The 26,686-nt window shown below is 55.2% G+C and overlaps 1 protein-coding gene across 8 annotated transcripts; it reads right to left on the bottom strand.

Annotated features, from left to right (window-relative positions):
* On the bottom strand, window positions 1-26,471 carry KIAA0513 (KIAA0513 ortholog). 8 transcript variants are annotated; one of them, XM_071567528.1, is made up of 13 exons: window positions 26,349-26,471; window positions 11,045-11,525; window positions 10,151-10,250; window positions 9,558-9,631; window positions 9,365-9,435; window positions 8,614-8,821; window positions 8,169-8,209; window positions 7,630-7,708; window positions 7,039-7,116; window positions 5,418-5,447; window positions 2,948-3,028; window positions 2,560-2,654; window positions 1-2,449 (listed from the first exon to the last, which is right to left on the bottom strand). In XM_071567528.1, the coding sequence occupies exons 2-13, from the start codon at window positions 11,380-11,382 to the stop codon at window positions 2,400-2,402; spliced, it is 1,245 nt and encodes a 414-aa protein (XP_071423629.1). In that variant the 5' UTR covers window positions 11,383-11,525; window positions 26,349-26,471; the 3' UTR covers window positions 1-2,399. The 8 variants fall into 8 exon arrangements, with proteins under 8 accessions (XP_071423629.1, XP_071423627.1, XP_071423630.1 ...); XM_071567526.1 differs by lacking the exon at window positions 26,349-26,471 and adding an exon at window positions 24,370-24,681; XM_071567529.1 differs by lacking the exon at window positions 26,349-26,471 and adding an exon at window positions 22,336-22,431.
* Window positions 26,472-26,686: the final 215 nt, after the last annotated feature.

Genomic DNA, 26,686 nt, shown 5'->3' on the forward strand with positions numbered 1-26,686 from the left:
AAGGGTTCATGGATATTTTTATTTGATTTTAATTATTTTTATAGAAAAATACACATGCAAATAATATATATTTCAGCGCTGAACTTCTTTTTTCATGTTGGAAAAAAATAATAAAGAAATAAAGGGAGGATCTGGGAAACACCTGAGTGGAGAAGATACAGGGATGCCATGGAGATGGGATGCTCCAGGATGTTGAACTGCCCATGGTCTCCAGCACATCCTGTCCATTGGGAAGGTGTTCATCAAGGGGAGGGGCTGCTGGAGGGACCAACATCAGCCCCTCACCCCAACAAAACCCCTTCTCCAGTAACTCTATCCAGGTTTGGGTATATCCAAGGAAAAATTAGTGCTGGACCCATCCTTTCTACAAGACCCAACACGGAGCCAAGTCCCATCCCCAGCAGCAAGGGAAGCCCAGCTTAGGTAAAAGCATCACTTTGATGCTCAGAAATGATACCAGGAACTAAGAGCTACATGGAAAAAATATCCTTTTATGCTATTTATCCTACAGGATACAGCTGGCAGCATGGGGAAAAAATGGATTGATGGTCTCTTCAAACCTAGACTTGTTTCAGGATGATGTTTTTGGAGCGAGACTGAGTATTGGACCTTTGGCTGTGCAGGGCTGGGGGTTTCTGACCGTGTGGGGTGCTCCTTGCAGAGGGGAGCAGTGATGTCCCCATGTCCCCAGCGATGTCCTCATGTCCCCAGTGATGTCCCCATGTCCCCAGTGATGTCCCCACGTCCCCAGTGACGTCCTCATGTCCCCAGCAATGTCCACATGTCCCCAGTGATGTCCCCAGGTCCCCAGTGACATCCTCATGTCCCCAGCAATGTCCTCATGTCCCCAGTGACATCCTCATGTCCCCAGCAATGTCCTCATATCCCCAACGATGTCCCCATGTCCCCAGCAATGTCCCCATGTCCCCAGTGACATCCTCATGTCCCCAGCAATGTCCTCATGTCCCCAGCGATGTCCCCATGTCCCCAGTGATGTCCTCATGTCCCCAGTGACATCCTCATGTCCCCAGCGATGTCCCCATGTCCCCAGCGATGTCCCCATGTCCCCAGTGATGTACTCATGTCCCCAGCCTCCCTGCAAACACCCCGTCAAGATCCATGGGGAAAAATCAGACATGCTGCTCAGTGGGAGCTGCCATCCCTCGAGCAGAACAAGAGAAGTCCTTAAGACAGGGCTGTTTCAGGGCTGATGGATGACCAGCTGGAGCAAAGGGGGTGGGGAAGGAGAGGACAGTGAAGTGCAGCCCAGGGAAGGAGAGTGATTAATCCCTCGGTCACTGTGGGAAGCCAGGAGGCTTTGGGAATGTCACAATCCAGCGACATCCCAGCACTGACAGGACAGCAGGGAGCAGCAGGATGGGCTTTGCTGCCTCCCTCTAAGCCACGCAGTTCTCCTCTGCCTCCTCTCCCCACAATCCTGCCCGAGGCCATGGCTTTTTTCCTACTGATCCAGGCTAATGATATGGAGCAAACTGCTTTTTCTGTGCCCAGAGGTACAAAACCACACAGGCAGTGCAGGGAAGGTTTCCCAAGGGAAGGATATCCCTCCAGCTCCCAGGGAGCCATATACCAGGGATGGCAGCAGCACTTTGGCAGCCCCATCTCTGCCCCTGCACTGCCCCTGTCCCCAGCCAGTGGTGACATCCCTGGATACACAACAGGACTGACCCAGAGCCTCCTGTTGGCTGCTACATCCCATCTCCACTCTCAGCAGGTGAGACAATCCCATGTGCTCCAAGCACCTGGTGGTGCCTCACTGTGGAGGGAGATGGATCAAACTGGAGGCAGAGCCAGCTGCTCCCCCCAGCAGTGGCTTCCTCAGTGCCTGGATGCACTCCCAGCAGCCAGATGTGGTCCCTGCCCTCACCTCCTGCACCCCTGGTACAGTTCCAGCATCTGTTGTGCCCATCAAGGGGATGCCAGCAGGGAAAGGCAGCCTTGGATACCTCTGGATTTGCCCAATCCATGGCAGCCTTGGAAAGGCACCAGGCTGCAAACACCGGAGACCACAACAGAGTTTCATGGAGGGGTTGAAGACTGAGCACCTGAGGCTGCGCAGTCACCCTCCTTCTGCTTTTGCCTTGTGTTTTGTTTTGTTTTTTAACTGACAAAATACACTTTTGGGACTGTCTACCCTGAAAATAGAGGCAGGAGGGTCTGGAGAGGGTAGGGGGGCTCTTCAGCTCCTATGTCTACAGGCTGCCCTAGTGCAGCTCTAAAGTTTGGTGGATGATCATGCAGGTTTTATTGCAGCTTGTGTGTGTGGTTCTTGTTGTAAGTAGCCCAGCTTCAGTCTCAGGTAGCCCCGGAGGTGGGTTTGTCTCCCCTCCCCACCTGTCTGGTCACCACCTCTCCATCACCACGTGCCAGCCAGGAGGCTATTCGGTGGCCATCTGCTCAATGTGATCGCTGAGCAGCTTGTATTGCTCTGTGGAGGAGAGAGAAAAGGGCTTTAGGAGGGTGCTGAGCCATCCCACCCATGCTCCATCCCTCCCAGACCCTGTGGAGGGGTCGTGCATCCCTTGGGATCTCTGCTACCTTCATCCAAATTGCCAATGGTCGCCTGCTTCTTCAGGAAGTCACTGCAGAGCTTCTTGTTGAGGCCGAAGGCCAGCATGTTGTGAATGAAGGTGCTGAGGGAGGACAAAGATGCTCTTAGTTAGGGAAGAGCCAAGATGTCCAGCCCACCCCTTCTTCTTCCTCACCACACCCCTGTGCCAGGGGCTGGGATGGTGCTCAGCTGGGGGAGAGCACTCTCAGGCCATTTGGCACCTGGATATTCAATATAGGGGGCGGGAGCAGCTTCCAGGGGTAAGCTTCAAGCATCCTCTGCACCATAAGGGATGTCCCCAGTGGGGGAACACCTGTCAGGTGTCCCCTCTCTGCAGCAGGTCCCCAGGAGGGCCAGTCCCCACGCCCTGCTCACCCCAGCTGCCCAAAGGTGATGTTCTCGTTGAAGCGCAGGCTGTCGTCCCGCTCCTCCTGTGTCATGTGGCACCACTTCTCCCTGCAAGGCACAAGTCTGTCTGGCACCACCGTCACCCCAGGACTCCCTGCCTGCTTTCTCCCACCCTGGGCCATGTTGCTGGAGGACAGAAAGGCACCAAGAACCCCTCAGAGCACAGGAGGGCACCAAGAGTTTCTTTTGTGCTGGATGAGCTCACCATCTGCATCCATGTGCAGATCTCTTGCCCTTGGACAGAGCAAGAGATGCCCCAGGAAAAAGCCTCATTCAGCCTTGGCTTTGCCCAGAAAGGCCCTGATTAAGAGCTAAAATAGCCCCTCCAGCACAGTTCACCTTCTGTGCCATCGCTTCAGCAAGGGGAATGAGGAGGAAGCAGGGGATGGCCATCCCAGCAGAGATCCCTGCTGAAGCCCCCCAACCTGGGAGGGGCTACCAGGCACCTCAGCTCCATCTGCAGCAGTGCCCCAACTTCCTGAACCCCCAGCAAGCTGCTCCCAAACATACCTCCCCTCCAACAGCACAGGGGGTTCCCACACCCCTCCCCACGGCCCCTCTCCAGGGCTGACGTGCCAAAATCCCAGTGGTGCCCTGAGGGTTCCCCAGTCCAGTCCAGCTCCCTCCAGCTGCAGCATTGCCTTAAAGGATGGAGGCTTTTAAGCTTTAGATGTTTGCAACCAGCTCTAGGCAGTGGCAGGAGGCCCCATCCTGGGAGTAAAGCCTGTGCCACAGGGATGGCACTGGGGTGGTGGCAGGGGCTCAGTGCATGCATGCCAGGGAAACTACAGCTCCACAGTGAAGCCAGGCCCTTCCCGAGAAGTCAGGTGAGGTTACAGCCAAGGATAAGAGGAGGAAAAGCAAGGAAAAACAGGGATGGCAAGAAGAAAAATAGCTGTATGGAGGAGAAGGAAGAGGAGAAACACCAGGAGCAGGACACATGTTTGTAGCTCGCAAACTGCCAAGCAGGAGGGGGATCTGTGTTGGGTGGAAATCACAGCTGGGACAAGGGGTCTCACCCTAAATTCAGGGAGGTTGGCTCAGCCCAGAGCATATTTGTGTGGCTGAAACTGGAAGAGGATGAGTGTTCAGCCAGGCTGACTCCACAAAGGAGCCCGTCCTTGTTAAGTCAGCCCATCTCGGGCGTGTGAAGCTTTTGAGCTTCATTTTTACCAGCTCATATTTATAGGGCTCTGGAAACACAATATGTTTAAAGGGATTTTTTTTTCTTAAAAAAAAAGGTGTAATTTCTCCCAGATAAAGCTTATGATAGCAAATAAAACCCACAGCCAAACGTGAAGGCTGAAAAGAGAGGGGAAGAATCAAATTAAGGGGCTTTGAAATCTGGAAGCAAAACTTCACAGACCCCACTGGCTCGTTTACAGAAGAAGCATGTTTGTAACATTTTTTTTCCTGCCTTTTTATGTTTTTGAGGGAGGAAGGAGGGAGAAAAATCATTATCAAAGTGGCCCCCAAAAATTGGCTGTGTTTCTGGTTTGTTAACGGGGAGTAACATTCCTGGGAAGGGGGAAAACCCACATGTGGCTCCACTCAAAGCCTTTGATCTTCATACCAGCCCAGCAGGGCAGGCTCAGGGGTGAGCAACCCCATGGGCTGTGGGGTTGTATTTTGGGGTATCCAGGAATGCCTTGCAATGCCTGGAACTGGTGAGAACTGTTCATCAGCTGCTCAGAATCACCCCTTTTCCAGCAGCAGAGTTTCCCCCACCTCAAACCCGAGCAGTGCCCGCTCCGAGTAATATTTGAGTTATCCATTTGCCAACACGTTCCTTTGCCACATGGATGATTTAGTGCCAGGCTCCAAAGAACCCTCATCCTCTTGCTAGTGCCATCACTTGGAGTGATTTGCTCCAAGGTCCCACACTCCAGTGAGAAAGCAATGACTGTCCCCTCCAACCCTGATGCCAGCTCAGGGTGTGGATGGATGTGGCTCCAAGGACACATTCCCAATCGTGACATGCAGCCCCCATTTGCATTTTTCATTTTATTAAGGGATGAGAGCATTACAAAACCAAAAAGGACCAGCTTTTCCAGCTGGCAGAGGATCCTCAGCACCTCTATGTGGCAGCAGAAGCCGAGAGCAAGCAAGAAGGACAGGAGAGGGGGATGCTTTCTCCACAAAGAGATTCAGTTCATGTCCAAAGCCTACCCAGAGGGATGTTCCAGGCAAAATATCACAGCTTGAAACCATTCATGTTCCTTTTTAAAAAGCACATTAAAGAGGAACCAATCTAAACCTCGCTGGCCCTTTGGAGAGGGTGATGCTCATGGTCAAACCCTTGGCAGCCGTTCCTCCTCAGTGGAGAAAGGGCCTTTCAAAGCCCCCCAAAACACTTTACCCCCCTCCCCAGGGCAGGACTGGGACCTGGAGTGAGCATCAGCCTCTGGATACTAATGAAGTACAGGGACAGACACACCTCTTCTCCTCTTCCTCCCCAGTGTTCCCTCTGGAGCGGCGGCAGAAACGGGGCCGACAAAAGTGGTGCGTGAAAAGATCATGCAAGACAGAGGGATGGAGGGGAACGGAGAGAAGAAGAGATGGAAGAAGGTTGTTAGAGGCAGAGAGAGAGGAAAGAGAGAAAAAGAGGAGTTTAGTTCTGATTCGTTTCCCCACCTCCCCTGCCCTCCCCACGCAGAGGAGAAGAATCCTCCCCAGGTCTCGCTGCAGCCCTGGGAGGACACGATCTGGCCACCAGAGAGATGCCCTGGTCACCCCACATTGATGGCCAAACCCTCTGGACACCTGCCATGGCCAAGCACCGACTTGGAATTTCAAACCCACCCCTCACCAACCACCTCCTCCTGCCAGGAATTTAAATCCTCAGTCCATCGAGCAGCATCCCAGTTTGCCCAGTGGCTCCTGTTATCCTCTCCAGAGGACTCAGAGGGGACCACCATCACCTTCCAACCCCCACTGAGATACTTAGGGTAGTCCAGGCTGCAGCTCCCAAAGCTCATTTGTTAGTCAGGCTTGTTTCTGCAGCAGAGGCAGACTCAGCCATCAGATTAATTGGGAAAGGCACCCGGAGCAGAGAGCAGCTGCCGGTGGCGTATGTCCTTGTGAGACATTTGCTGCTGCTAATTTGGGGCTTAATCAAAGCAAATGCAGTTATGGTTCCATTACTGTTCAATAGGCTCTTTCAGTCCTTGCTAGGGAAAAAGGAAGAGCAATAAAGAGGAAAACAGGGATTGATTGGGACGCTGAGCCTGGCAGAGCATTCCAGGGTGCGAGCCAGGGCTGCTGTGGATTAGCTGAGGATCTGGGGAGGACACAGGGGGATTGGCTGCTTCAAGAACTGCTGTCAGTGCTCAGAAAAGGGGCTGCTCAAATGCTCTGAGCTCAAAGAGACTCACCCCAAGAGCTCAAAGCCTCAGGGAACTCACAGACACTGGGAGGGTCCGGCTTCAGAGCAGGGAGAATGTGGTCAAGAGAGGAGGGAATTGCCCATGCCCTCATGGCACCTCCGTGGTGGAGCAAGAGATGGGCATGAGCCTGGCAAGTGTCTCACTCACCCCTGCACCCCATGGGGTCCCCATGCCCAGGCACAGCCACCCTGTGACACGAGCAGCCCTTTCCCATTGCAGGGTTTGTCCCAGTCCTCCCAGCTCTTGGGACTGGCCATGCTGCCATCCCCAGCTCTTATCTTTGCTGGTTGCCCAGGGTTGGTCCCCACAGCCCTCCTGGGAACAGCTGGGACACAGGACATCCCCTCCCATCCACTGCACCTCCTCAATGGCTGCACCAAGCACCTCCCAGATCTGCTGGCAAACAGCACCAACAACCTGAACCCTGGCTGGGATTTCTGGGCACACCTCTAGGGCTTTGGTCTTCCAAAACTGATGCAAAATGATCAAGAAAACCTTCATGCTCCCAAATCCCTGCAAGGACGCAGATCTCACCTGCCCACCCCACCACCTGGTGGCCCCACTGGGAGGGAAAAGCAGAGCATTTCCCCATGGCTGGTCACGCTCAGGGCTGTTGGGAGGAACACCCTGGAGGGGACACAGAGTCTTCTTTCCCACAGGGACATTCCCTACCTGGTGGTGGGGGATCTCTTCCTGCGCTCACAGTGCACGGCGTCGAAGAAGGCGGCGTTCCAAAAGCGCAAGTTGTGCCTGCAGGAGGGAGGGAGACATTGGAGAAGGTCACCTCCCATTCCTAATATCTGATTTAGATTAGACATAAGGAAGAAGGTTGTTTTATAATTAGGGTTGCCCAGAGAAGCTGTGGCTGCCCCATCCCTGGAAGTGTCCAAGGCCAGGTTGGACAGGGCTTGGAGCAACCTGGGATAGTGGGAGGTGTGCCTGCCCATGGCAGGGGGTGGGATGAGATGAGCTTTGAGGTTCCTTCCAACCCAAACCAGTCTATGAGTTTAAAATCTCCCCCAGCCTGTCCCCAAGTTCTCCCAGGGTCAAGAGTACCCAATTCCCCTTGAGGTGACTCAAGGATGGGCCAAACAAGCCTGGCAGATTTGATCAATTTTTGGACCAGCTTTTTGGTGGCTGCAAACACATTCTCATTAGCACAAACATGTGGCAAAGCCAAGACCAGCAGCTTAAAGGCATTCATGAACATGTGGGGAACATGTGGGACAGTTGGACAAACCCCTACCACTCTGGGGACTTTACCAGATCGGCTGCTGCTTGAGGTGCATGTACAGGTAGATCTTCTCTCCTTTCTTCTCCTCCTCTGGGCTCTGCACAGAAACTGTGGGGACACACAGTCACATGCCAAGGTCTGGATGTCTCCCACCTTCCACCCAAGCACAGATTTTGTTCCCCCCTCCCTGCCTGGTGCCCAAGCAGCCGTGATGGTTTGCAAACCAAACACTCATCCTCAATAGACCCACAGTAATGCAAAGAGGAGCTTTGGCTGCCCTTTGCAGGGAGACATTAGCCCTGATGAAGGCATGGATGTCCCAGGAGGATATTCAAGGGACTGGACCACTGGTTTGGCAGCACACACAGATACTGGGAGAGACTAATGCATCACAAAATCTCAGGGCAGTGGATGCCCAAACCTCTGCAGCCTGTGACACTGAGGACAAGCTCCTTGCAGGACAAGAGTTGTGACTGGTCCAAAATAAGGAAGCTCAGCATTTCCAAACCTCTCTCCTTCCCCAGGATGCCTTGACCATGCCCCCTTCATCAAAGCTGGCTGCACTCACCCGTCTTCTTCAGCTTCTCTTTTGGTTTGTCTTCACCTTCCCTGTGGCACAGAAAACAGTGTCAGCTCCCAAAAATCCTGTCCCCCCTGACAGCCCATGGCTCCCCTGTCAAAGGGAGCACCTTCATTTGACAGACCCTCTACTCCCATGCCACTGTCCCTGGGGCCAGAAAGGTGACTAGGGGACAGTGATGTCCATCCCAGTTGGACCCAGCACAGAGATGAAGCAGAAGATGATGATCCTGGAACCACAGAACTCCATGTCCAAGGGACACAGGACTCCCAGACCATGAGGTGAGTGACTAAAGCACAAAGTATGGGACCAGGCTAGACACCACCTCCCACAGCCATGGTAGACTCTGGCTCATGGTGGCCCTACACCCAGGTGGTTTCTGTCTTGGTCACAGCCCCAGCCCACCCTGCCCACCCAGTACAGTGGTACCCACTCAGTCTTTTTGGTGGTAGGACCCTTCAGCTTGGTCTCCAGGCCCCCGAAGAAGCCCTTGACATTCTCTGTCTTGGCTGAGGTGTTTTTCAGCAGCCGCTCCGCAATGTCCTTCTTCTCTGCCAGCCACGTGTTCGCCGACTTCAGGTACGAGTCGATGCTGCCCGTGGGCTTCTCCTTGGCCTCCAAGGGCAGGGCGTGGGGTTTGCCTGAGGGAAATATGCCAAGAGCTCAGTGGGCCCCATAGGCCTGAGTGCTGGCAGCTGCTGGGGGACCTGCTCCCAGCTACAAGAGGCACCACAAAGACCAGGACCCAGCTGGAAGCATCCAAGATCCCATCCTATCCCAATTCTTGTAGGTCTTTATCCTCATCCACATTTTGGATTGAAAATCCAGCCCTCCATGGAGGAGTGGCCACCACACACTAACCAACAAGCCAAGGTGCTTCTGGGCTGGGGTGTTCACATCTCCCCCCCAGGGTTGGGGACCATCTAGGGGTTCTCATGTACAAACATCCCTGGCTAGAATGACAACTGCAATGACAAACCAGCATCACCATGAGCTACCACCCCAGCAAGGGGCTCCGACAGGTTTGCATGGAGTCTCAGACATGGGGGCTCTTTTCCACTCGGTATCAGTGCCACCCAGAACAAGCCAGGCTGGGGTGCCCCTCCATCACCCTTCCCTGGGCACACTTCACCAGCAGCCCCCAGCACCAGCAAAGCCTGCACAAGGGTGCAGGTGCCTCTTACCTATGTAGTAGTAGGTGAAACACATGGTCATGAGGTTCTTGGCAGGGCTGAAATCATCCATCTGGTGACACCTGACATGGAGAGAGGATTCAGTGAAGACACCCAGTGATGGAAACCCAAGCAGCCTCATGGCTCTGATCTCAAGGGGCTTTTGGTGGTTGCAATGAAGCCCCAAACTCCCCCCATGACTTACTCAAATAACACGAGGGCAAATGACTGCATCAGGCGATAGAAGGTCTGCTCTGAGACACACTTGGAGTTGCAGCGCTGCAGACACAAAGCCCAGGGTTCAGCACAGCAGCAAGAACAACCTCAGCCCTCCCAGGACCTCCAGGGGGACATGGGCAAAAAGTACACACAGTTTGTCCCCCCCTCAGAGACAGCAGTTTGCCTCTCTGGGTTGTGGTTTTTAGGGAATAGGACATTTCCAAGTGCTGGTGGGATTTAATTTTAAACAAAACCAATGAATTCTCTTCCACATTGCACTAAGTCATATTCAAGATGCATTTATTCACTCCTGTACTCCCTGGGCTGAGGTTCCTCCCTTCCTCAAGTTTCTGCCCTCCAAAAATACCTCTTTGGGGTATAGTTAAATTCCCCTGTCCTGGTTTGGTCCCTGTGTGGGCCACTCATTTCAGAGCTGGACTCAATGATCTTTGTGGGTTCCTTCCAACTCGAATACTTTGTGATTCTTTGTGTGATCCTGTGCATGATTCTGGCCCTCCTGCCCAAGCTGTTGCAAAGCCTGGTGCAGGATCCCCTCTCCCTCCCCACCACTCCCCTTACCTGGGCACTCACGTATCTCGCAAACCACTCCCGGCCCTTCCCGTTCTCGCTGCTGCAGAGCTCACCAAACCTGGCCTTCTCCTCTTGGTCCAAATCCTCTCTGAAAGGAGGAAGAATTCAAAAACATCATTAAAGCTGAGGATGTGACCAGCATTCCCCATCCAAGCAGCACAGCCCCACTCCCTGACACCATCCCTCAGCAGCCACATCCTGGCACTGTGATGCCTGGAGGAAGGCAGAGGGAGAGGGGAATGGAAGCATCCATTTTGTCATTCCTTGGCTTTTACTGCTCTTTTATTCCTCCCTGGCAGGGGGCAAACCAAAGGCTGAGGGAGAAGGGAAGAGCCAAGGACAGTGTGAGCAGAAACTGAGCTCCAGAGACAGGCACAGTGCCCCAGGGCAAAAGCAACCCCTGTTGCTGCTCATCACGCTCCGTTTGCTCGATCCTGCCTGACACGCTGAGCCACAGCGTTGTGGAGACCACAGGGATGGGAGATGGGGGATGCAGGGCTGGGGGGAGAGCCAAGGGCTGCCCAGGGTCCCAGGGCATGTGAGGGCTGATGGCATTTGCATGAGCATCTGCAGAGATGCCCAGTGGGGAGAGGAGATGGAGATCCTGGCATGGTGTGCCCCTGGCATGGGGAAGTGGAGAAAGAAGAGGGGAGGGAAGATGGAGGTGGAAGATGAGCTGAGATGTGCTCAGGAGGGGGGTGCAAGCCAAAGCCCACATCCCCCCTTAGCTCTGACGCTGTGGAGCAACAAGCTGCGTCAGCCAAGCCCAGGGAAGGACACAAACTGATGCTCTCAGAGCAGGAAAGCAGCCAGATCCCATCCCATGGGATGTTCCCTGGCAGCAGGCTCAGCAGCACTCGCCAGCCTCACTCACTGACTCACCCCCCGGTGAAGATCTTCTCCACGTAGTGCCGCATGAACTCCCGGCGCTCGGCCATCGCCTCGTCCCGTGCCGACTCCGTGCTCTGGCTGGAGGAGAAGGACTCGTTGGAGGAGGAGCGGCGGTAGCCACCCCAGTGGCTGGGAGAGTCACCCATGTCATTCTCACTGTCTGCCGACTCGGTGGCATCGCTCTCCTCCCCGGCCACATCCCCTGTGTCCCCCAGGTGCCCGTTGTCACTGGGGGCAGTGGGAGGACCAGGCTCTGAGGGGTCACAGGCAGGCGTTTCGGCATCAAAGTCTATGAGGTTCCCCACAGGCACATCCAGAGGGGCCTCCATGGCTCTCCTGGGGGAGGTGGCGGTGTTGGTGGGACTTGCTCCTCGTCCTTCTGCCCCTCACTGGGGTGTGGAGGCCATGGCAGGCAGGATGCTGGCTAAGGCAGGCAGGACCTTCTGCAGGGGCACAGGTTAGCACAGGACATCTGAAAGACAGAGGGAGGACAAGAGTGATGACAAGTCCCCAGGGAACTGCCACCATGGACCTTGGGCAAGGCCACCACCTACAATGTTCCCAGGGTGTCCATCAGCGCTGGAAGGACAGGACAGAGATGTACTGGGTAGACAGGGCTGGCTGCTCTCCATCAGCCACGTGAATCAGCAAACCCATGCAGTGCTCGTGTGCTTTCAGCACAGTTCAAGAGGGTTTTCCACCCTTTAGCTCAGAAAAGACACAGTTTGAGCCCGAGCTCCATATGTCATATTTGGGATGTGACATTTCGCAGCCTGATGGGCAAAACTGGGCTGGCATGAGCCAGCAGCTGGCAGCACACTGGGGATTCTCCAGGGCAGCCCTGGAGAAACATCCTCCTCTCCCCTTCCCTCCTCTCTGCTCATGGGTCTGCCTGACCCCATTTGGAAATGGGATCATCTCCAGGGTGGAGCATCCCAGTGCTAAACATGAATTGACTGCGAATGGAACAGGGGATGCTGGACATGACAGAGTCTATACTGGGACGTGGATGTCCATCTCTGCACTGCAAATAATTCATTTTGGCACCCAACCCAGATTGCAAAGGTCCTGCAAAGGAGGTATGGAGGCCACAGGCAGCTCTGCTCTGGGAGCACTGGCTGGTGATGGACCGCAATGCTCTGCCACATGCCCATCCCAGACAGCACCACAGCAGCTGCTGTGCAGCAAAAGTGCAAAGAAAGGGCTGCCCTGAAACTGCTTCTTCATCACAGAATCACTCACATCCTCTGTGAGTGTCTTTCTGCCCCAGGAGGTGGCAAATGATGGTATCTGAGAGGGGATCCTGGTACCAGTGGCCCCGCTGCAGCATCTGGGCACAGAGTCAGCACAAGGTGGCACAGGAGCAGAGGCAGCAGCACAGGTGACAGGTAACAGTGACAAACTCAGCACGACAGCAACACTGACACGGCCCTTCCAGGGAAGTGATCCCAGGACAGGCAACCACCTTCCTAGCAAAAGAACACAGGTTTATTAGCATACCCCAAAGGACCAATGTCCAGTTCATCAGACAAAAAGAAGTTCAAAATGAAACCAAATCTGACATGTTTCACCGAGCACAACACAGTATCCCTGGGAAAATAACCCCTGGGCTGCAGGAGGAGCAACTTCCTCCTCCTCCTTCTCATCCCCATGGACCCTTTGGGGCAGTGGGGTACTGGGATCCACAGAATAGTGAGGGAACAAAACACTGCATCTCTCCTGAGCACCAGACAGCTAAGAAAAGCCTCTGTCCCCCCAGGGCTGAGAGATGGCAGGGACAGAAAATAAAGTCACCTCAGGTGGCAGAACTCACGCACCCACGTGCACCCACCACGAGTGACCACCTCCCCCTCTGCTGGAACCCTGCTCTCCCCTCTTTCCTCACATTGAAGACACCCTCTCCCCACATACACCTAAACCTGGGTTCTGGGAGAGCCACAGGATGCTGCTGCACTCAGGGAGCTGCCGAGGCCTCGGCTGTTGGGAGAGGAGCAGCCCAGAGGCTGCGGCACAGCAGGGACTGGCAGAGTGCCCCTGGGGAACCAGCCAGCTGCAGCCCAGCTTGGCATTCCCAGAGCCAGCCCACACCAACCACCCCTGCAGCTGCAGGGACCTCAGTGTGATCCATCCATCCATCCATCCATCCATCCATCCATCCATCCATCCATCCATGCACCCATCCATCCATCCATCCATGCACCCATCCATCCATCCATCCATCCATCCCTCTGTTCCCCCACTCTTCCCAATTCCACGGCAGCTGCAAAATCCCTTTTGGCACTGATGGAGATAATGCTCCAGGGAGACCTGAGAGTCCCTTCCAGTGCCTAAAGGGATTTTCTGGGCTACTCAGGAGCCTCAATGCAATGCCATAAGCTTCAGCACCACCATGAGATTCAGCATCTTTGGGGTCCTGTACTTCCTGGGCTCACTTTAACCACAGAGTTCAACCAGACAGACAAGATGAAACACCAGATCAGGAGTATCATCAATGGATCAACTGAAGTCATGCATGAGAATGCCTTAGGAAGCCCACAGTGCCCAGAAACTTTGGAAAACACGTACTATTTTACTGAAAAGAAATGCTGGGGAGATCAGAATGGCGCCCCTATAGCTGCAGATACATGTGCAGGCAGATTTCATCCATGGTCTGCCTTTGAATCAGGCATTTCTGGCTGGAAATCCCAGCATCCTTAAACCTTGAATGGTTTCCCCTTGGGGCTTTTTCCAGGTATGCAGGATGCTGAGGTCAGGTTTGCTGCAGGACCTCAGCAATTCACCCCTGGGAAGTGGGATCCAATCCCAGTTTGCTGCAATGGAAATCCTGGATGGGAGTAGCATTTGGCCAGTCTGAGGCCCAGCTCTCCTTACTTCCCAGCCACAGTGCCTGGGTCCCAGCGAGCTCCTTCCCACTCTGTCCCCAGAGCTGGGTGACAAACTCAGATAATCCCTGTTACCAGCTCAGGCTGTGGGTGACATCCCATGCTATGACAGCGTTAGAACCCTCACTCTCATCTGCAGCCTACATGGAGATGGTGCTCAAGCCTGGAGCTGCCAAGATGATTAAAAACTATAATTAAACCAAAGAAACCTCTAGCTGTCTTCTTGTAGCTGCAGGAGTCCATCCCTGCCATCCCTCTGCTCCCTGGGTGCTGGATGGCACCTGGACACGCAGTGCAAGGGCTCTGAGAGCCCCTGGGGACATTCAGCTCTGGGGACGGGGAAAAGCCACAATTAATATTCTCACAGGAGTCGGCTTGGCAGTGCAGAGGGGACGGCTCTGCTCCCTGGGACACTGTGCATGGACACAGCCAAGAGCTCCCCAGAGATCTCCAGCACTGCATCCATGCCCTGCCAAGGGGTGTAGATGCCAAGGGCTGTGTTCATCCCACTGTGGTGCAGGGGCAAGAGATCCTCCTGCAGCATGTAGGCAGCATCCTGCCCTGCCCAGGGCAAGGCTCAGGCTGCTCTGCAGCAGAGGTGACTTAAACACATCCCACATCTCTCTTTCCCAGCTGTGTCATGGGACAAGTCCTTCCTAATCCATGGGAAAGGGGTCAGAGCATTGCTGCCTCCTCTCATCCCATGTCCTGCTGCCCTGGAGAGGATGCAGCCCCAATGCAGGGGGACACAAAGGGAGTCACCACTGCTGGAGGCACAGGGAAAAGTGCCATTTCTCAGTGCTGGCACTTTTCCACACTGCAGCCCACCATAGAGATCCACACTTGTCCCATCACCCTGTGCACAACACACCCAGATCCCGGGGACTTGTGCTGCCCACCGTGCTGCTGGGATGTGGAGGCCAATATGGGAATGCCACTTGCTCCTGGTCCCTGCACTGCCAGGAACACCACACAACCATCCACCTCACTGCACCCACGGGTCTGTCCCAGCCAAGCACGTGCCACGGCAGGCACTGAGCCAGCCCGTCAGGGCTCTGCAAAGGCACCGTGGGCAAAGCTGTGTGTCTGCCAAGGAAAACTCCCTGTGCCACAAGGGAACAGCCTGTTTCCTCCCAGGGAACTGGTCAGTCTTGTTCCCCTGTGTCTCTCCCACAGTGAGAACACCCCAGCTGCAGGGTCATGGCTGGGGATGCAGACCTGTCGAGTGCCAGATCCACCAAATCACCCTAAATCCAGAAGTACCACAATACCCCCCTCTCAAAGCACCCCAGGGACATTCAGACACACAAACCTCCTTGCTCAAACACTGGGACCTTGGAAAGCTGCAATCCCCCATGCTGGGTTTGCCTGTCCCGCTGTGGATCCGCTCTGCTCCCGGCGCTGGCAGCAGGACACGCTCCCTGGTTATCAGGGCTCGAGCTGTGCCCTCGCCAAGGCAGAGCCTTGCTGCAGCACTGCCCAGGACTTACAGCCCTGCAACTTCAGAAAAATCATTCCCCAAATGCCAGGGGGGCTCTGAGCTGTGACTGGCACTCAGCTGGGCTGGCACAGGCAGAGCAGAGACCAGACTCATTCAGTGCATGTCCGAGTTGGTGCCCAGCTCTGCCCTGAGCCTGCACTGCGCTCCCAGTCCCTGATGCAGGAGGATTTTTGGCACATGATGGGTATTGACCCTCTGGGCCTTTTCCCCAGTGCCATCACCTCTCCTGACCTCAGTCTTGGGGCACTGCTGCCAGGTGGGCAGCACAGGCAGGATCCTTCCCCTTCCCAAACCAAGCTTTAACCCACGTGGGGCACTGTACGAAACCATCTTGCTCGGCCCTGATAACGGAGCCGTTTCCAGGGAATCTGAAGCCCAGTGAGCTCCCAGCTTGCCCTGCTTCCCAGAGAGCCCTTTACCCCCGCTGCCATCAGACACCAGATGGCAGCTCCCCATTCGCCTGGACTTCAGAGGGGAATTAAATACCTCTTGAATAGACCTGCGCTACGTAAGTCCGGCTTTTGTGGCGAGCAGCGGCTTCTCCTTTCACACTTGCCAGCAGCACAGCCCTCACAGCCCCCACCACGCACACACATCCCCAGGGAGCCCTGAAATGGAGCTACTTATTCTGCAATTCCCATTTTCACCGGGTAAAAATTCATCCCAGGGGCCTGGCTGTATTTTGAAAATGAGGTCCCCAAAAGCCACGGGAGGGTTTCCCTGCCCTGAACGCACTCAGCCCCCCACTCCCACGGGAGATGCTGCCTCCAGCCCCCGTGGATGGGTTAAGGATGCAGCCGCCAGGGCAGCACAGCTGGTGGAGCCTGAGGACCACCTGGGGACCCTCCATCCTTCCCAAGGAGCGTGACTCCATCCAACCGATGTGCTGAGCTGAAAGAGCGGTGGGTGCTGACAAAAAATCAGGTTCTCACCACCCGGCACGTATGGGGAAAGAGGACGGATTAAACCCCCGCCGTGCCCAGGCCTGTCCTCAGCGGGGTCACAGCAGAGCTGGCATTCCCTGTCACTGTCCTCCATCCCTCCCTCCTTCCCTTTGCTGTTACCTGCACGCAGGAGCCTGGGCGCAGCGCGGCTCGCCGGTGGGTCAGCAGCATCCGGCGGGGCTGTGTCCGGCGTGGGATGCGCGGCGGGGCCGGTGCGATCCGTCCGTCCCTCCCTCCCTCCGGAGCCCCGGCGCATCGCGGGTGCCCACGCAACACGCGCGGCTGCGCGCACAGCCCGGCTGGCGGCTCCCGGGAAAGCCGAGGGAAAAGCTCATTGTGTAATTTGTCCACGGCTTTCACGGCCGGCCGAGCGCCGATGTCTCTCCCCAGAGCCGCGCCGGCTCCTTTTGCTGCGGCTCCTGCAGAGCAGTGCCCGGTGCGGGGATTGCCACACAGGGACCATCACCCCCCAAAACAGCCTGTGCAATGCCCTGGGCGCTCAGACCTCCGAAACGTCAACTAAAATTCAGTGGGGTCCCCATCGAAGAGGAATTCCCCAGCACGAAACAGCCTGTGCAAGCCCCTGTGCAAGCCCCTGTGCAAGCCCCTGTGCACACTGACATCTGGGGTATTAAGCAGAATTAGGTGGGGTCTCCATCTAAGAGTTCTCCAGCTCAAAATAGCCCGTCCAAGTCCCTACACATGCAGATATCTGAAATATTAACCAAAATTAGGTGGTGTCCCCATCAAAGAGGAATTCTGCAGCACAAAACAGTCTGTCCAAGTCCCTGTCTATGCAGATATCCAGAATATTAAGCAAAATTAGGTGGTGTCCCCATCAAAGGGCAGTTCTAAAACTCAAAACATCCTGGGCAAGCCCTTGTGCACACTGACATCTGAAATACCAAAATTAGGTGGGGTCCTCATCAAAGGGGGGCTCACCAGCCCAAAACAGCCTGTCCAAGCCCCTGCACAGGCAGATACACAAACTATTAACCGAAATCAGGTGGTGTCCCTGGAAAGAGGAATTCCCATCTCAAAACAGTCCATCCAAGCCCTCGCACACTCAGACATCCAAAATACCAACCAAAATTAGGTGGTGTCCCCATCAAAGGGGTGCTCTCCAGCCCCTTCCATCACCTTTAGCTGGTTTTTAAGCCTCCCCATCACTCAGACCCCTGAGGATTGTGAGTTACATGCTGTGCTTCTCACCAGGTGGGCCACTCTGGGGGAAAAAAATGCCAAGTGAGATCAGAGGAGGAGGAAAAATCCCAGTGGGAAGGAAGAACTGGGTGATGCGGCAACAAGACAAGGGAAGTGCTCAGGGGAATTTCTGCCTGTTCAGAGGGCAGCACTGCTGGGGTCTGGCTTCTCTCCTGGCCCCCCAGAGAAAAAGCTCCAGGATTTAATAGCAAAAGATGGGAGGGAGAGGGTGAGACCCCAGGGAGGGATGTCCCAGAGGGGGTGTTACTTGCCTGCGTGGCAATTTTGGGGTGCTCTCAATGATGGGGAGTCTCTAATACAAAGAGAAATAAACAACCATGTAGAGAAGGCCAACAACCCCTCCATCTGTGCCCTTGTCAGCCTCTGCCATGGCACCTCAGCCCTCCCTAAAGGATCCAGGCACTGCCTGCATTAACCCAGCAGGGTCTCTCTGAGAGTCTGGGGAAGCAACAGGCAGTGGAAGGCACCCCATGGCAGTGAGGGGAGGCTGGAAACCCTCTGTGTCAGCACAGCATCCGTGGTCCTGCTTATCCTCCCTGCTCCAGCCTCACCCCAGCCCCAAGCAGAGCCCTTTTCCATGCAGCAGAACATCCCCCATGAACAGGGAGCCAGTGCCTGCTGACCCAGCACACCCCAGAGCAGCAGCAACAGCAGCCAGTCCTGCTCTCATCCCCTTGGGGAGCAAAAACCAGGCTTGGTAGCAAGAACAACATCCTTCCCCTCTGGAGATGCCATGGGGAGATGGCCCATGGGCAGCAAATTGTACAAACCCAGGGAAATACTGCTGGGCTGGGCAAACCCAGGTGCTGCCACACAAGGGCACTTTTGGAAGAGAGTCGAAATCCTCCATGGGCTCTCCAGTCCTCTGGAGCCAGCAGGAGTGAGGGAGATGGTGAGTCACTCCTGCCACGGGTCATACTCGTCAGGAGAGCTCAGACAGTGCCAATTAGTGTGAAACTGCTCATTGCTCTTTCCATCCCCACACAGAGGGGATGCTGCCACCCCCCCATCATCAGCAGCAGCAGCCCACAGAGGAAACAATGCGCTTGTGACACAACGTTTGAGCTCAGCAGAAATCCGAGAGCATCACTAATCGACTGTCTGCTGAGGGTGATTATTATAATTAAGCCAGACTTCAGAAATTGCAGTGACATGTAAAAACACATTTCAGATCCCCAACTTCTTATATAACACGATGAGGAGGGGTTTGGTGCCTCCCCCTTGCTGGATGCCTGATCTTTGTTTATTTATTTTCTATCGTTTATTCTGCTGTTGACCCAGGGTTTGGAGCATGGGAGGTGGAGACCCCAGTAGTGCACCAGCACACATGCTCCTGACACCTGGAAGTGCTCAAGCCCAGGCTGGATGGGGCTTGGAACATTCTGGTCTAGGGGAAGGTGTCCCTTCTCATGGACATGGAATGGGATGATCTTCAAGGTTCCTTTCAACCCAAACCATTCCATGATTCTTTGAAGTTTTGTGCCTCCTCTACCTGCTCCACCTCTACCTCCTCCACCTCAGTTCACAGCTCTCCCCAGGAATTATTCACTTAACAAGGAAAGGAGAGTACCAAGTGCTGGGAGATCATCTACCCTGTGACTCTGCCATGGCTGGAAGCAGCCAAGGATGAGGGCAACACATTTCCACCAAGGATCATGTTTGGTTATCAACCCTCCTGCACCCATGTGAGATGTCCACAATTTTTCAAACAGGTTGTGGAAACTTCTTCATGGTGGTTGCCCCACGAACACACTCCTGGCAGGACAACTCCTCTCCCAGCTCCATTCCCAGCCCAGAACCATCTCCTACCACTCCCCTAAACACCCTCTTGCAGAAGTGACCCCTCTGTCAGCTGCATCCCCAGCAAAAAATTATCTCCCACCACCTCCCTGGCTGGCAGCCACCTCCCTCCTCCAGCACCCACCTCCCTCCTCCAGCATCCACCTCCCTCCTCCAGCACCCACCTCCCTCCTCCAGCACCCACCTCCCTCCTCCAGCACCCACCTCCCTCCTCCAGCACCCACCTCCTCACTCCTCCAGCATCCACCTCCCTCCTCCAGCAACCACCTCCCTCCTCCAGCACCCACCTCCCTCCTCCAGCATCCACCTCCCTCCTCCAGCATCCACCTCCCTCCTCCAGCACCCACCTCCCTCCTCCAGCATCCACCTCCCTCCTCCAGCACCCACCTCCCTCCTCCAGCATCCACCTCCCTCCTCCAGCACCCACCTCCTCCCTCCTCCAGCACCCACCTCTCTCCTCCAGCACCCACCTCCCTCCTCCAGCACCCACCTCCTCCCTCCTCCAGCACCCACCTCCTCCCTCCTCCAGCACCCACCTCCTCCCTCCTCCACACCCACCTCCCTCCTCAGCACTGCAGGGAGCCCGTGGGCACCCTCGCCCCACCAGCGCCGGGGCCGCAGCTGCAGCGTTGGCACAGGGAGAGCCGCCTCTGACGTGGGTGTTCATCATTCCTCCCTTGCTGCAGACAAAGGCTCCGGGGGTGGCTGTGTCTGTCACACACCAGAAGTGCCCTATTTTCCCTTCCCCATCACTCCACGGCACGACTCCAGCAGCAGCAGTGACACAGCCAAGCTCACATCTGCCAGGGGTGGATCTCCAGCACCAGGAGGGAGGCCCAGAGGAGGGTGGGTGTTGAGCAGAGAGTGACATCCCCACCTATTTGGCAGCTACAAGGGGAAGCACCTCTTTTGTGGAAGTTACTGAAGTATTGGGCAATTTTTTGCTTCACACCCCTTGCACAGCAGGGCTGGGCACACGGGCCAGGGGAAGAGCAGCAGCACCAGGAAGGGGCCAGGGTTTGGAGGGCAGAAGGATCATGGAATAATAGAGTATCCTGAACTGGAAGAGACCCTCAATGATCATCGAATCCAACCTCTGACTCTGCACAGACACCCCAACAATCCCACCCTGTAACTGAGAGTGTTGTCCAAACACTCCTTGAGCTCTGGCAGCATCGGGGCTGTGCCCACTGCCCTGGGGAGCCTGTTCAGTGCCCACCACCCTCTGTGGGAAGAACCTTTTCCTGATATCCAGCCTAAATCTGTGACACAGCTCCATGCTGTTCCCTTGGGTCCTGTTGCTGGTCATTAGAGAGATGAGGTCAGTGCTGCCACTCCACTGCCCCTCATGATGCAAAATCCCACTGTAAGGAACAAGGGCAGAGCAAGAGCAGAGAGAAATGAGATAAAAGGTCTGATAAAAGCCCCAAAGCCCAGGTTCTGTAGCACCACAGGGCCAGTCTGGCCTCACGGTGGGGGCTGAGCCTCCCAAAATAGACTCCTCCTCTGGGTAGGGCTGTGCCACCAGAGCCAAAGCACATGGAGAGGGACAGGGGCAACAAGAAGCCTCCACATCACCGAGTCACTTGCACAAGGATAAATTAATTTGCATTATGAAGACCCTCAACACAAACCAGCCAAGCCCCAGAGGATACTCACCCTCCCTGATCTCATGGGCTAAAAGATTTGGTTCAGACTCACAGGACAAGGAAGATGTCAGGTTCCTGGTGCTGATCTGTCCTCCAGTGCCCTCTCCCAGCCCAGAATCCCCTGCCCAGCCCAGGCTGCTCCCTGAGCCCTCAGACCAACACCCCAACACCAGCACAACGCAACAGAGTGTTGCCACACCACGTATGGTTGTGACATGGCTCCTAAAAACCTAAATAAGCTGCTCTTCCAGACTGGCCCTCTGCAAATCCCTCCTAATCCAATCTGGTTTATGGCATTAAGTTGGACCCTCCCATACTGAACACCCCTGTTTGCACAATGGTTGGGAAAATCCTTATGTTTCTGGATTCCTGGTTGAATCTCCAGTGCAGAAGTCACCAAAGATTCCTTCTCCTCATATGTAGAAGTGTCTAAGGACAGGGATACACCTGCACTCCCAGCTTCACATCCCACTGGCACACCACCTGTGTGTCACACCACTGGCTATGGAAAGCCTTCCTCGGTGCTGGTGTAGCAGAGCCAGACACAGCCAGGAGTTCTCCTTTGCTGGAATTTATGTGGTTTTAAAGAATTTTCTCCACCTTATGCAGGCACAGGGGAAGAGCTGGAGGGGAGACAAGCCCTGTGCTGACCTCCAGCTTCCCTCTAAATCCCAGCTGGGATCCAGGTTACAAGGGAAGCTCCAAGCCACGGCAATTTGGTGTGTTATTCACACAGAATATCCCAGAGCACAGAGATCAGTGTTGGAAATGCTCTGCCCTCCCCAAGGCCATCCCCCAGCTGATTCCCATGGCAGGGGCATACAACTTACCCCTCTGCTGAGCAAAGCAGAGCTTGCCACAGGCTGTCAAAGCCACATGCCTCCGTGATGCTAATTCCTTTAGGGAGGAAAAACCCTTCCTGTGTCTCCCCGGGGTCCTCTCAGTGAGCAAACATCTGTCACAGCACGTGTGCCAGAGGAGCTCAGCAAGGCAGGCAGGAGGCAGCCAGCGAGGATGAAAGTGTTATAATTACCCTCAGCCTCCCTGGAATCTGCAGGGAAGTTATGCCATGGAAAAGGAAACCGATTTTATCGTTCCTAAAAGGAAAGTTGAACCTATTTATAACAGGAGACACAGATGGCTGGGCTCACACAGGCTCGAGCAGCAGGGCTGGGGGGCTCCTCTCCCTCTGCTTCCCCTCCAGGCACACCCAGGTTGTGTTGGGCTCCCCCAAACACTCAGCAAAGGAATATCCAGGACCCACATAGGCATTTGTACCCACCATCGCTTCCTGTGACTCCACATGGCCTGGGGAAGAGCTCCAGGGAAATTCAATTCCCGGCACACCAGTTCTTGAGAGCATGGAAAACCACACGTGGAGCGCCAGCAGTGGCAGAGCTGGGAGGAAGGAGGTTGGTTTTGATCCCTCCCGCCCATGCCAGGCAGCAGGATGGGCGAGGAGCGGCCACAGCGCTGCTGGGAGGGCAAAGGTTGTAGCTCAGCCTTCTGCTGTCAGACTGTCACAGGGCTGGGGACCTCACCAGCATCACGTGGTGGCACCCAGAGCAGCAGAAGGGGCCCTGGCACAGCAGGATATGCCTTGGCTGGTGCAAACCATTGGGATTCATGGGAAAAGGGGATATGGGCAGCCTGGAACTGCAGCTCAGCACTGGGCTAAACCCCACTGTGCTCCACCAGCCGCCCCAAAACAAGTTGGTGGTGACATGTGAAGTGCTTGTGACACCTCCAGCTCCTGTGTCCTATGTCCCTTCTCCCTTTTCCAGCTCTGTTACTGGAATGGGTGACAAGCCATGGATAAGCATCACCTCCAACTGCACTGTCCTTCCCAGGCAGGGTGTGGTCCCTCTTTGCTGCCCCACACACAGGAGAGGAGGTGGTGGCAGCCCCACAGACCTCCATGCAGAACTCCCTGTTCTCCCAGTTCTCCTTCCCAACACCACCAGCACCTCTGCAATCCCCACCTTGCAGCCCAGGGGCATCGGCATCACCATCAACTCTCCTGGTCAGCAGCAAGGGACAGGACAGCAAAAGAACTATTGCATTTCCAGTCAGGGAATCATCCATTCCCAGGGAATCCCATCCCTAATTGTTTTGCATTAAGAGCTTCCAAATTCATGAGCAACATAACCAAGAAGAGGATAAAAGCAAATGAATTAACTCCAGGAGCCATGAAAGGGAACTTCACCTCACAGTCCTGCAGCCCTCCGTGATGCAGCGTGCGGGATGGGATGGGATGGGATGGGATGGGATGGGATGGGATGGGATGGGATGGGATGGGATGGGGTGGGATGGGGTGGGGTGGGGTGGGGTGGGGTGGGGTGGGGTGGGATGGGTTGGGATGGGGTGGGGTGGGGTGGGATGGGGTGGGGTGGGATGGGGTGGGATGGGATGGGGTGGGATGGGGTGGGGTGGGGTGGGGTGGGGTGGGGTGGGATGGGTTGGGATGGGGTGGGGTGGGGTGGGATGGGGTGGGATGGGATGGGGTGGGATGGGGTGGGGTGGGATGGGGTGGGGTGGGATGGGTTGGGGTGGGGTGGGGTGGGATGGGATGCCAGCCAGCCACTGCCAATCACCCCTAAGTGATACTTCTTAACACACACCAAATCAACCCAAACCAAACTAATTTTGAGCTGAGGAACAGAACGAGATGATCTTTAAGGCCCCTTCCAACCCAAACCCTTCCAAGATTCTATGATTTTACCTGCCCCCTCCAAAGCTGCTTCCCCAGCACAGCCCTCCCCACTCTCTGGCAGTGCCTTGTGCAGTGTTATTTCCTCTCCAGCTCCAGCAGCCGGCAGTGACTCCCAGCTCTCTGTTTGTGTAAAGCTCCATCACATGCCAGATAACAACCCAACAGGGGATTTACAAATATCGTCCTTGGAGGCAGCAATTGTCACTCCAGCCATCTGTTAAACCAGACCAGGCAGCAGTGGAGGGACAAATACAGGGAATGGACACATCACAGCGATGCTGTGGATGAGCCTCAGGGGGAAGCAGCAGAGATGCCACAATTTGGGATCTCATGGGAGTCACACTTTGGTCACTGACCACTGGACTTGCCCTTCACACCACCCAAAAATAATGCCCAATTTCCAAACTACACCAAATGTGCCAACTTTTGCCATTCCATACCTTCTCCTTGCCCTGCGGGGTGCAGGTCAGCACCCAGTGTCTCCTTCCAGCATCTTTTCCAGGTAGGATCAGCTGTAACTCAGGTTGACACCCACTCTCCAGGTGTCCCAGGGGGTTTCTCCAACCCCAGCCCACTCCCCAGGACCCCCAAAATGCCCTTTACCTTCAGCACCTGGATGGGGCCTCCTGGAGCTGCTCTTTCCGAGGTGTCTGGCCCTGCATGCCCAGTCCCGGGCGGGCACAGCCTGGCGTGACAGGGACAGTTCCACCAGCATTTACCAGTGTCCAATGATTAATTAAAGCTACGACTGACAAAGTAAAGGCCAAACAAGGCGAGGCTGTGATGCAGCTGGTGCTGTTCCCTCTCCCCGGGTGCCGCCCCGCTCAGTCAGGAGCTCCCGGAGGGACCGAGTGCTGAAATGCAGCCACAGGCAGGACTGGAAAGACCTGTTGGTGCTCCTGCCACCAGAGCCACGAGGACACGGGGCTGGGACAGGAGGTGTGGCAGAGGCCAGCAAAGCTGGTGTCACCGCCCCTCGTGCTGTCACTGACACCCTGCGCTTGGCACACGTTACCAGCTGGTTGGATGCATCCCACATCCCAGAGAGTGAGCCCAAACCTATCCAACCCCTGCTGAGGCTGTGCCTGCAGAGGGAATACACTCATTTAATCTGCCTGTGAGCAAGGCTGGGTCTGGAAGCCCCTGACCCATGGCCAGGACCCCAAATCCAGAGTCGATGGGATGCCCTGAGGCAGCTGATCCCAATCCCCATCTCCCACTGCTCTGACTGTGGCAAAAAGTGCTGCAAATCAGAGCAGCCAGGGGGGAAAAAAACCAAGAAAAAAAAGGGGAAAAAAGCAGCTTTATGTCTCCCTGACATTTAATAACCTTTATTGTCCTCTGAGCAGCAGTTTCCCGTTCCAAGAGCCGGCAGCAAGGCTGATCTTCCTCCAGGCTGGGAACTCTCTGGAGCCTGGCAGCTGCCCCCACTCCTCACCCTGCACCAACAGCCAGGAACTCCAAAGGGTTCCAAAGGCACAAACCAGAAGGAAACGCTGTGGGATGCCAGGATTGGGCTGGCCCTTCCGGAGCTCACTCCAAACTCTGCATCCCTGCTGCATCCCACGGCTCTGGAATTCACCCCACGGCATTCCCGGGTTGCTGAGGGTGTTTTTCATCTCTGAGGTTGTACAAAAGATTCCAGGGACACAGCAGAGCATCCGACTCATCGGATGAGGTACTTACCAGGCGAGGGAGAGAGTCACTGACAACTCGCAGGAGGCAAAAGCAGGAATTAATGGTGCTGCAATTCCCACTGCCTCCATCATTAGGGAAAGAAAATGCATTCCAGCAGCCTCACTCGAATGCACAAAGTAATTTGTTTTGAGTTTAATGTCATCCTGCTTCCCAGCGATGGGCTGAAGCTGGGAAAAGCCTCTGGTTGTACCGACCATGCTCCAGGGGAGATGGGAAGCAAAGGAGAGGATCTGAGCAGTTTTATGGAGGGAAAAACTCAGCCAAACCTGCACAGTGCTGGTGCTGCAAGAGGCTGTGGCCACCAACCAAAGCATTATAGACACCATCACCCAGTGCTGCTGGCTAATAAAATCCTGAAAATCAGCTTGATATTTAACAGAAATCTTTTGTGAGGGGCATCAGGAAGGTTTTCTCCTGCACCACTAGAACCAGCACTGCCATGTCCTGCAAGAGGCAGTGGCATCACCTCGCCCGAAGGCACAAGTTTTGGGGCAGGGCAGGATAAGGAGGGGGAACCCCAGTTTTACCCCCTGTTGGAGCCCTAAGCTTTGCACAAGAAGGTTGGGATTTTCCCCAGCCTGCCTTGCTGTGTTTCCTCCTCGGGGCCTCTTGTTTGCACAGGAGGCTGCAAACGTTTCCTCCTCCCGGCGCCACGGAAAGCTCCGTGGGGAGCAGCCCAGATGGACAGCCCCATCCCCGACTTCCCAAATTCCCAAAACACCACCAGACCAGGAATCAGATCTGCTCAGCTCACCCCCACTGAAACCTGCAGGGCTTCCCTGCACCTCCTGCTTCTGGCTTTTAATCCAAGAGCACAGCAGGGCTTGGTGATTCAAGTCAAATCTCCAGGTGCTGCTGGAATAGGGAAATAATAAAATACAGACCTGGGGGTCCCACGGCAGCAAAATCACTGGGTTTTTTTTCCTCCAGGGCTGGAACAAGGAAGAGATAAGCCAGGCTTGCTCCAGAGCACAGGCAAACAGCTGCTTATCACCACGTTCACAGCCTCAAGGCTATGGAACAGTGTCAGGAAAAGTATTATTCCTCTCTGCTCGCGGGAAAGTTTCTATTTTTGGCCCCTCCGTCACAGGGAGCTGCTGCCTGGGCTGGGAGAGCAGCCAGCCCTGAATCCCCCGGGATCCCTGCAGAGCCCCTTCCTCCCCACTGCCAATCTCACCAGCAAATGGCTCCACTTTGGGTAAAACAGAGACAGTTTTGGGTA

The sequence above is a fragment of the Pithys albifrons genome, chromosome 12 (genome assembly GCF_047495875.1).
Source record: "Pithys albifrons albifrons isolate INPA30051 chromosome 12, PitAlb_v1, whole genome shotgun sequence".
Taxonomy (NCBI): Eukaryota; Metazoa; Chordata; class Aves; order Passeriformes; family Thamnophilidae; genus Pithys; species Pithys albifrons.